General features: G+C 50.0%; 1 protein-coding gene across 1 annotated transcript; it reads right to left on the bottom strand.

Moving 5' to 3' along the window:
- Positions 1-571: 571 nt before the first annotated feature.
- Positions 572-11029, bottom strand: Uchl1 (ubiquitin C-terminal hydrolase L1). Its single transcript, XM_006974624.4, has 9 exons — positions 10935-11029; positions 10786-10797; positions 10156-10284; positions 7396-7546; positions 4686-4771; positions 4552-4599; positions 3943-4009; positions 2899-2957; positions 572-983 (listed from the first exon to the last, which is right to left on the bottom strand). The coding sequence occupies exons 1-9, from the start codon at positions 10965-10967 to the stop codon at positions 897-899; spliced, it is 672 nt and encodes a 223-aa protein (XP_006974686.1). The 5' UTR covers positions 10968-11029; the 3' UTR covers positions 572-896.
- Positions 11030-11109: the final 80 nt, after the last annotated feature.

Genomic DNA, 11109 nt, shown 5'->3' with positions numbered 1-11109 from the left:
GAGAGGTGACGTTCAGTAAACACTAAGAAAGTATCAGACTAGGGACTTCAGCTAACCGTGTTATCAGGATTGATTATAATGTGATACCAACATAAAACATCAATAATACAGAAAACTTCCTGTGGGCTTTCCTGAGATTATTCTTAAAACTGCCTATTCATGGGGCTGGAGAGATGGCTCAGCGGTTAAGAGCACTGGCTGCTCTTCCAGAGGTCCTGAGTTCAATTCCCAGCAACCACATGGTGGCTCACAACCATCTGTAATGAGATCTGGTGCCCTCTTCTGGCTTGCAGGAATACATGCAAGCAGAACACTCTAAACATAATAAACATAATAAATATTAAAAAAAAAAAAAAAACTAGTGTCTACAGGTATGTATAGGACTATAAGTGCACAGAAATAAGTCTGGATTAAACACTAAACTAATACTATTCTGTGGTACTTTTCTGACCCACCATTAGGTAGAAGGTAAGAAATTTGTCAAAACAATTGTCAAATCACTTGTCAAAACAATCTGAGAGACTGGGGTGGGGGGTGGGGACATGAAAGAGAAAATAAAAACCAGCTGATCCTCTTTTACCAGCAGAAAAGTTTTACTATTCCTTTTAAGGACAGACAAACCACACCCAAAGCCTTCCCTTACAGACATAAACCAAAAAAAGCCATAGATATGAAGGTACGAGACACAGCCGGGGAAATGCTTCGCCTCTGAAGTTCACACGGGCGTGGCTGTGACAGAGCCCCCCGGTGGCCTGGGTAGGGTGGAGGTGACGGGGACTGCGGAACGTAGGACGACAGCTGTGGTTATAAGTGCTAAAGCTGCAGGTCAAAGGCAGGGCTGCGTGGGCCTGCCCCGGGGCAGGGGAGCGGCTGGTTTTCTCTGGAGGAGGCGCGGTTTAGGCGGCTTTGCACAGCGCCACTGCCGAGAAGCGGACCTCTCCCTGCTCACGCTCAGTGAATTCTCTGCAGACCTTGGCAGCGTCCTGGAAAGGAGGGATGGTGTTAATACCCAAACAGAACCCGCTGGAGACAGGAATTTCAAATCACAAGAGAAAGTGTTTCCAAGGCCTGGGTGAGCAGTTTACCCTCGTGGACTTTAAAAGGGTGGAGGCAATGGAAAAAGACCCAGGGGCCGGGACTCGACTGTCATGTGACTGGTGCTCAGGCTGGTATAACTTGGTTCACTAGTGCTGGGAGGTGACCAGATCTTTGATGCTCCAAAGCCCAGTCGGTCCTCTATAAAGAAGGGTCTCAATCACAGAACCAGGGTTCCACTGTTGAATTCACAGAACCTTGAGCATCCGCCCTGATCCTTATCTTGGAGGAGGGGCAAGGAGTCTCACTTTCTTCATCATTGAAGGGACTCATCAGGAGGTAGCACTCACTTAAGGAATCACCCAGCCCAGAGTCAGCAACTGCAGCCTACAGGCCCAACCCAGCCTCTTGCCAGTCTGGTGAAGAAACCTTTGGCAGACACAGGCAGGCACGTTCGTTTAGGGACTGTCTGGCAGAGCTCGGAGCCGCAGAAGCATCACTGGGCACTTGCCACGGAGACACAGGCCACACAAAGGCCCAGTACTTCCTTTTTTTTTTTTTTTTTTTTTCTTTTTTGGTTTTTCGAGACAGGGTTTCTCTGTGTAGCTTTGGTTCCTGTCCTGGAACTCACTTGATAGCCCATGCTGGCCTCAAACTCACAGAGATCCTCCTGCCTCTGCCTCCCAAGTGCTGGGGTTAAAGGCGTGCGCCACCACTGCCTGGCTGCTCCAGTACTTCCTTATCTGGCTCCTCCAAGGAAGCCTTTGCTGATCCCTACTGTGTGCACACAGAGCGCTGAGGAAAGATTAGCTGTTGCTGCTACTACAAATAAAGTCGATGTGTTGTATTTTATAAGACATTCCTTTGCAACAGCATGACGATTCTATTCTAAAGGCTCGTTTTTTTTAGGCCAAAAAGGCCTAGAACAGTTCAGAACTGAGTTTTCAGTAGTTACTTCTAACAGGAGAGGTGCATGGTGCTCCGGAATCTTCAGGATTTCTTTTCTTTTTTTTTTTAATTTTTAAAGTATATGAGTTTTGCCTCCATGAATATGTAGGTACCACCTGCATGAGGCATGAAACCGGCATCAGAGCCCCTGGAAATGAGTTGTAGATGATTGGGAGCCACCACATGCTTTTAGGAATCAGACCCAGATCCTCTGCAAGTCCATCAGCACGCTGACCGGCTAAGCCGTCTCTCTAGCCCCTTATTTTAGTTATGAGTATGTGTGTGTATGTGTGGGTTGGTGCATGCTTGTGGATGCCCCTAAGGCTGGAATCACAGGTAGTTGTGAGCTGCCTGGATGCTGGGTACTGGAAACTGAACTTGGGTCCTCTGCAAAGGCAGTACTCCCTCTTAATAGTTGGGGAGCCACCTCTCTAGCCAAGCGGTCCTGAATCCCCTGCTCTCCAAGACCAGCAAGGCCATGTGGGAAGAAAAAAATATATGTAATTTACCTAGCCAAAATGTGTAATATATACCCAACAAGGCTGACCCACATGCAGGAGGCGGCTTGGAGGACTAGGGAAGGTAGAGGAAGTTGACACTCCACTCTTCAGGGATGGTGTAACCTGACAGGCAAACAATGGCTGCCTTAATCCCACACTAAAGCCAGGCAATGGCTTCCGAGCCAGTTCCACCTAAGGTGGCACACGAAACAGATTAGTCAGGCCTTCTTTGAAGGATCCTGTTTAAAGCCACCTGCCACACCGCGAGGCGGACCGAATGACTAATGTGATCTTTAAGCCCCAAGGAATGCGACTAACCAACACAACTGGCCCTGGCATTCTAAATGTCAGCACTATACACAGAAGTAGCTGAAAGACGTGCGTCTGCCACGGACAGATGCATTCCAGGGATTACCTGCAGCAGAGAGTCCTCGGAGCTGGTGCCATGGTTCACTGGAAAGGGCATTCGCCCATCTAGAACAAAGAAGCCAAGCATGTCAGCTTTCCCTGCACACTTTCAGGATACGGCAGCCGCCCAACCCGGAAGGATTTTTACATTCTTCTAAAGGCTGCTACCATCCCAACGAGGGAAACCCGAGTTGGAAGCGACAGGATGCGATGAGGTTCAAGTGGTTCCTAGTTGGTCACTGACAATTCTAGTCTACAGTTGAGATCACACGGGGGGCCTGACCCGGCTACCCTAATGGAGAACTGCACAATATCAGGCCATCTCTACAGGAAAGAGTGCTCTGTGTTTCCAACTGCTTTTCAGTGACTGCTGATTTCCCTGTCCCTCTGCCCTGGGGAGTCTAAGTCTGAGACGATACAGCTGCAAGCCTTTTCCACTAAAAGGGATGGATTTTACAAGACGGAGATTCCTTTTAATTCCCATAAGTAGAACTGATGCCCAACAGATCCAAATTCACTTTACAACCTGGGGATGGTGGCGCATGCCTTTAACCCCAGCACTCAGGAGGCAGAGGCAGGTGGATCTCTGTGAGTTTGAGGCCAGCCTGGTCTACATAGTGAGTTCCAGGACAGCCAGGCGTATGTGAAGAGACCCTGTCTCAAACAATCTTACCAAATTCACTTTACAGAAGCATTTTCTGTTCTACTACAGAAGGTCACATTCAGGCACTGATCCCTCTGGAAATGGATGTTATTAGGGGCACTGTAGGTGAGCGGGGTGAAGAAACACCATGAATCTCTACACCTGGAGCCGATCTGATTTACCCCTCTCACTGGCCTGTCACTGAAACCACTCACTGGGTATTTTAGTTGCCTGAGGAGGGTCAACTGGGTGTGACAGAGGGCCAAATGTTCCCAGTGGAACACAGTTATGGCTTCATAAATCACTGCAGACATACTGCCAGGAAGTCACACACCAATGCTGTAAGGCAGATTAAGTCTGAACAAATACATGATAGTCTACTGGATTCCAAAATGGAGCACTACATACCAAGTTCATAGAGGTGGCCATCCACATTGTTGAAGAGAATAAAATGGAAATTCACTTTGTCATCTACCTGAAAAAAGAGTCAAGAAAAAAAAATTAATGAGGTAGCAGATGAACTAATTAAAAACATTCTCCCACTCTCCAAGTGGAATATACTTCATTTGAACCTAAGGCAGAAATGCTGGGATGGCGGGGCCAGATCTGCAGGCCTAGGCGCTGCACGCTTCTCCGTGGGAAGGAGATCAGGCCTGAAGTTCAGAAGGCAGAAGACACCATTGTGGCGAGGCAGGCCCTGGCTTCTAAGTTAAACTGTGCAGAGGGTCGTCTCTTCATTCACTATGGCTTACTTATTTTTTGGTACAACAGGCTCTCAGAAGCCAATCACAGAACTGACCACTGATGGCCAAGTAGATTTCTCCAACTATCTGAGGGGAACAGATCAAGTCTGGGTGTTCTAAGAGGAGGATTTTCTGGGGTCAGTTGGACCTTGTTGGACAACACTTGGTGGTCCCTGCACTGCAGTAAGTGATTCCTGTAAACAGTCCACAGGATACAGAGAGGGCGTGGGGACGGGGCAGCCTGGCTCAGGCCTGTACTCGCATTGGTCTTTACCCGACACTGGCCCTCCTGGGCCACGGAGTCATGGGCTGCCTGAATGGCCTGCGGAGGAGAGAGAAAGCCATTAATCAGCATGCAGGGCAGCCCTCCAGAACGATTTCAGAGTGGTGTACAGACGCCCTCTCTACCTCATTCTTCTCAAAGCACTTCGCCCTGTCTTCAGGGGACATCTTCTCCGTTTCCGAAAGGAACTGTTTCAGGACTGATCCATCCTCTGAAAAAGAAAAGTACACGTTAGCACAGATCAGACCAGGGCAGAGGGCACATGTTTATTGCCCACTTAGGCCTTTACACGGCTGGCCCTATGAACCACCTCAATCCATACACATACACACACACACACACACACACACACACACACACACACACACACACACACACACACGGCCTCCGGACGTCGATAAGCTGCCCCCTTTCCCAGAGCTTCCCGACCACTCCTTGCAGCTGCAATCAGGCTGGTCCACACTTCCAATGCACACATTCTTTCACCTGGTCCCCGACACCCCAATCCTGCCCCACTCAGGTCTCAAATCTCACCACTTCCTTACAGCACCCATACGCTTGAATCATGTATTTGTGGGGTCCTGGTCCCTTAAAAGTAGAGTCTACTGTGTCTGTGGATGACTCTGAACCACGCCCAATTCAAATGGAACATCTATTATATATATATAGATGGTGCCACGATAACACTCTAATCTAGCAACAGTTCCAAAAACCCAGATTTCTATTTCAGACAGGCAAACAGAATACAGAGTGCCATTAGCATAAAGGCCGTAGAAATGCCAAGACCCATGCTCTCTGGCTTAGTGCCCAGTCCTGCCTGCCTGCCTTTGGTATCAGCACGGCCACTGCTCAGTGGAGTAAGGACAGGAGGCAGGAGAACGACCCAGCTACAAGAACGATTCCAAGTGACCTCAGCTCAACTGCCAGCTCTAGATTTAACAAATTTGGTTAGTGGGGATCACCTGGAGAGGCTGAGCGTGGGCTCCATAGTACAGTACTTGCCCAGCCCTGGGCTTGGTCCCTATCACTGTGAAAATAAATAAAAGAAAAGCAAGACCAGGAATTGATGGGGGTCCTCTAACTCCACAAGAAGGGCTGAGTCAAATGAACTCTTGGACCTCAGCTCTACCATGGTTCTAACATTTCATTATCGGCCTGACCCCAGGAACAGACTCTAGATAAAGTAAGGCTTCCCAGAGGAAATAAAAAGGACCAAGATACAGCTTTCTGATCCAGCTTCATCACATCCATACTTGAAAGAGAACTTCTAGACCTAGGTACTTACGGACAAGCAAGCATTTTAATTGAAAGTGTATACAAGGGTACGTTTTAATCCAAGCATCTTAGTGGAAATGATTTTATATGTTAGTGTACATGTGTGAGATTAACCCAGGGCCTTGTACTGTTAGACCTAACTACTGAGCTAGATATTTTTTTTGGACACAGGTCACTCAGTGGCCTTGAATAAGCTCAAGTGAGCCTCCTGCCTCAGTGTCCTGAGTAGCCGGGTCTTTATTTGATCTGCAGGAGCAACAGTGCTGAGGATATTCACTTTGTAGCCATTCAAAATTAGTAGACGGCAAATTACTATTATTTCTTCTTTATAAATGAAGTTTTAATCAACCCCAGCCACGCCCATAGCGATGGCAGGTTTTCAGCTACAAGGTCAGAGACCACACAGCTCTCAAAGCCTAAAAGATTTACTCTCTGGCATTTTAAGAAACTTTGCTGATTCTTGGCCTAAATCACACGTAACTGCTACGTGAGCATTAACATTTTCTTGCTGGCTCTTGTTCCTCTCACAAGCTTAAGGGCTCAGACCTCTCTCCCTACATCCCCTTCAGCTTCTGCTGGAAGAGGGCGAAAAGCCTCCACCTGACTTTGCTCTCAGCTGCATCCTTCAAGGCTTCAACCTCTCGATACGCCTTCCTGTGCCAGCCGCTCTCAGCTGTGCTGGACCCTCTGTCCATTAGGAGACAGACTCGCTGCAGATAGCCAGAAAATGTGGATCAGTAGGGCTGGTCACCATTTCTTAGAATTTTGAGAATTAAAAGTGTCCAGGCGGTGGTGGCGCACGCCTTTAATCCCAGCACTCTGGAGGCAGAGGCAGGCGGATCTCTGAGTTCGAGGCCGGCCTGGGCTACAGAGAGAGATCCAGGAAAGGCACCCAAACTACAGAGAAACCCTGTCTCGAAAAACCAAAACAAAAAGTGGATATGAGAACCTGTACAGCAGCTGGTCCTCAAGTGTTCCTTTTCTCACCTACACCCCCACAACGCTGCAAGAAAAGAGAAAGGAAAAAAGGAAAAGCTACTCAGGAAGCTCACTGTGTAGGGGAGGCAGCCCGAACTTAGAGAATTAGTTTCCTCCCCTCAAAAGAGAAACGGCCAAACTCCATTCCTGGGACGGTATCCGGGTGAGCTGTCTATGACTTAACAGGCTTCAAACACCTTTAAAGATCCGTGTAGAGGCACACACCTGGAAGTCCCAGCAGGAAGCTGAGGCAAGGGGATCACCTTGAGTTCGTGGCCAGCGAGGCCAGCCAGTTAAGAGCGAGATCGTATCCTGTCCCATCATGTATGTGTATGTTTATATGTTGCTGAAATAAACTGTAACTGTTAAACTGTGACACTTTGAGGCCCATGTCTCAAGTCTAAATAGCAGGTGACTGAGGACCAGCTAGATGGCAAGTGTCCCCGCCCCCAATCACAAAGCCATGTCAGGTAGCAGGGGAGGGTCCCCAAAGCTGTAGTACTCTAGCCCCAATAGGCATGCTGTGGCATAGACCCACACCAATAAAAATAGCGGATAACCAAATGATTAAGCCACAAGTACCAAATTCCAGCTTGTCTTGATTATTGGCCACTGCGTGGATCAGCCCAATGGTACCACAGGAGTTGCCGATGGTCTGCTTCATGAAGTACACTTTAGGACTCACTTCCTGTCCCTTCAGTTCCTCGATTTGTTTTTTCCTGAAGTTCTCATGCTGTGAATGGAGGGAAAGGGTGGTTTGGGTTTTTTTTTTTCTTTTTTCATCTCAAAATGCAAATGCATACGGCAGCCCAACCAGTTCTAACGAGACGCCCAGTGGGATACGTGACCAGGAGCAGGGGCCACGGTTCTAGATGCTGCCTGATGACCAGAGACCAGCCTGTCTCCCTCCCACACCCAAGCAGGCCAGAGGGCTCCACCCTGATGCTGCAGTGCAGACAACAGCCTTGGATGCTGCCCAAGGCTGTCTAGACGCCATGGCAACCTTTAGCTGGCGATGGGGTAGCATGAAATCCGGGAAGAGCTCCGCTCAGGGTTTTCTTCCTACCACAGGAACAATGACTGTATTTCATACAGGTGTCCCAATCAACCTTTGATCAACACCCAGTGGCAACGCCAGCTGGTGTCTGTTTCTCTATTCTTTACCTGCCCTGTTTGTGCCGAGAGTCGACGTCTTTAAACAAGCTTTAACCGTTGAAAGGGACAAGAACTTCCTTTCCTGTGTGTTTTGTTTTAGAAAGACATTGATACAAGAAACGGACTATGATTGATTTCAAAAAACAAACAAAACTGAAAACCTTTTCACCTTGTAAGAGGAAGTCAAGGCACAATACAGCAGTCTAAGCAGAGGACAGTAGCAACGGTCTGGAGAGACTCTGCTGTGTGAACGGGATTTCCCCAAGTCATTGCCCGCTTCTTGAACAATGACTCAGGAGACCGTCTAGTCCTCTCACTAGTGAGTTCAGAAGAAGTGAGGACTTGCCAGTTAAGGGAGGTGCTACTGCCATGGAACTGCCTACGGCCCACGGCCAGCAGGACACGCACAGCGCATCGGCCAGCATGGCTCCGATTCTAGCAGCCTTGTGTTGACGGTTCATGGAAACGAAGTGTGCGTTTACGCTGTGGCTCTAGAACGGGAGGAAGACGGTCTGTCCCACGAGATGAACTGAAACTCCACTCAGGAGGCTCTGGCATCCCACTTACTGTTAAGGGTTTTCACACCTCTGAAGGCTAATTGGCAACAACTGTATAACAGACTGGCCACCCTTTAGTTATCTGGGCTCTTGCATGGAGAGATTTCTGTAACCATCCCACTGACACAAAAATCAATGAAGATGTCCATGTTGGGCTTCCCAACATAACCCGAGTCAGGACTGATGTTTCCTAAAGTAGTTAGTGGATGGAAGTCAAACCAAGTTTCATTTTCCATTAAAAATTCTTCAGTGTTTTACCCATTATATATGCAGACTAGGTACCCAATACATGGAGCAGACTGGGATGCCGCTGAAGGGCAAAACAGCAGCCAGACAAGCTGGAATGTTCTCTAAAAAGGTCCACTGGAGCTTGCAAAATGAGACCAGGGAGCAGCTGAAAGCAAACAGGCTGCTGCACTGCCTCCCAGAGGCCTTGCCTGAGCGCTGCTCAAAACCCCCAAGTCATCATGGCTCCCGGAAAGAACAGCTTCAGGGACGGCTCAAGTGGAGGCGAGCCGGCGAGCCGAGACGGCTTCCGTGCAGTCCTGGAAGCCAACCTGACATGCTGTGGTTGCAATAAAAGCTTCGGCTATAAAACATGTCACTGAGATCTTCCAAACTCCACGGCTGAACTCCTAATAGACCATTTGCTAGGAGGAAGGCCTAGACCTTCCCATGCAGCTTAGTTTTGGCAGAGGATGGTTCTAGAACACCTGCCCTTAGGATGGTATTTAATTAACCTCATCATTTAATTAACATTTAGAGTAATGCCAGGCATGCTAAAGCCTCCCAGTGTTGTCCATTCCATCCCCTCCTAAATGTGTGGGCCACTGAGAGCAACAAGGGACAGACGATGCCATGATTTATGGGGACTCTAGACACTGCAAGACAACACATAGCCTACTGCTTTGTTTTTATAGCTGATGCTCAGTCCTTTGAGTCACGTGCATCCCCAAACACTGGAAGACGGAAGACCGTTTCAGAAAATGAAAAGCGTGTTTCCATTGACTGTGCTAAAGACCCATCCAGCCACAAGGTCAGAGAGGTAGAGGCAGCTGCTGAAAAGATTCTGTGCGCCAGTGATTCAGCTTTAAAAATCAGGTTCAAGAGTGTGCCTGCTGTGGGGTGGGGGTGGGAGGGGCGCGGGGAGGAGAAGAGACCCGAACCCACCAGAAAAGCAGAGGGAGGTGGTAAATGAAGAGAACCTTTTGATTTAAAAAACCCTTTGAAGAGAGCAAGCCAAGCCCTCTTCAATTTACAGCTAGGTGGGAGTCTGAGGGAACCAAACAGTGACCTTACAAGGAAACCACAGCCATCCCCCCAAAGGAAAGCAAAGCTCAGAAAAATAAAGGAACCAAGCCGAGTAGGAGTTCTTTCTCCGGGTAACTGGAAAAATAGACGGGATCAGTAGGCTCCCTCTCTTGCAAATTTAAGGCAAACAGCCAATAATGGCCATTACAACGGGGGCGCCAATGAATAGGTACCACGAAAACGCAGGCACCTCCCATTCTAGGAGGTGGAATCCTCATTCCCCACTGTACAGGAGGGAGGGACAGCGTGGGTTAAGAGCGCATCCCATAGCACCGCGCATCCATCATCCGAGACCCGCCCATCACGGACCTCACCCTACCTGGGCCGTGAGGGGAAACAGCAGCAGCAGCGCGCAGGCAGGGGATGGCACGGAGCCCAGAGTCTCCTCCTCCAGCCCTAGGACGTCCGCGAAGCGCCACTGGCCGGCGACCCCCAGCCTGGCCAACACCTGCAGAGATGAGACGGGGCAGCCAGACCCAAAGGGCCAGACGAGTGATGGGGCCCTGCTAGGGGGCGGGGTCAGCACGCGCATCCCGCCCCCCCCGCACCCTTCCCCCCACCCCGCCACAGGTTCCCCACCCGAGTCTGGGAGGAGTCTCCGCGGCGTCCCACCCTCCGCGCCGCGCAGTGACACAGCACAAAGCTCGGCCCACACGTGGCTCCCGCGAAGCCCTCGGACTGGAGTCCCCGCCGCTTGGCAGTCGCCACGCCCTCGAGAGCCGTTCCCCCGCACTCGCTCCTGTCCTGTCCCGGTGCATCCTCCACCACCTCCCTGTGATCGCTCTCTCAGTCACCCACCCACCCCCACCCCTAAATAACTCAGGGCCGAAAAGACATCCAGCAGGGCGCCCCAGCCCGGCCATCTCCATTGCGCAGGGCGCGGCCGGCTGGGCGTCTCCGACGATGCTCCCAGGGGAGAGGGACAGAGGCTGCGCACCATGCCACTCACTTTGTTCAGCATCTGAAAGGCAAATGCAAAAAATAAAATAAAATAAAATAAAAAAAGGGAAAAAGATAATAAAGCGAGCTGATTCGGCTATCTGGCCGGAGCTAAAGCCCGGCGCTGCGTTCCCATGGCGGCCCAGCAGCGGCGCTTACCTCGGGATTAATCTCCATCGGCTTCAGCTGCATCTTGGCGGACCACAGGAACAACCACCACCCTAAGCAGCCGAAAAAACAGCCGGCGGAGCCGCCCAGGCTGCACCTATAAAGCGATGGCCCGACGCACTGGGGAAGCCTAAGCAGGGGAGTCAGGGGCAGAACCAAGGCGAGG

Source organism: Peromyscus maniculatus, chromosome 10, assembly GCF_049852395.1.
Source record: "Peromyscus maniculatus bairdii isolate BWxNUB_F1_BW_parent chromosome 10, HU_Pman_BW_mat_3.1, whole genome shotgun sequence".
Taxonomy (NCBI): Eukaryota; Metazoa; Chordata; class Mammalia; order Rodentia; family Cricetidae; genus Peromyscus; species Peromyscus maniculatus.
This window is presented reverse-complemented; position numbering and strand designations above follow the sequence as displayed.

Excerpts from the sequence above, each read along its gene's own strand:
- Uchl1 (XM_006974624.4), bottom strand. The coding sequence starts at position 10,967 with ATGCAGCTGAAGCCGATGGAGATTAATCCCGAG. Across the intron at positions 2,958-3,942 it reads TGGCCACCTCTATGAACTTG|ATGGGCGAATGCCCTTTCCA; the intron begins GTATGTAGTGCT and ends TCTTTGTTCTAG. Across the intron at positions 984-2,898 it reads CCGAGGACTCTCTGCTGCAG|GACGCTGCCAAGGTCTGCAG; the intron begins GTAATCCCTGGA and ends CCTCCTTTCCAG.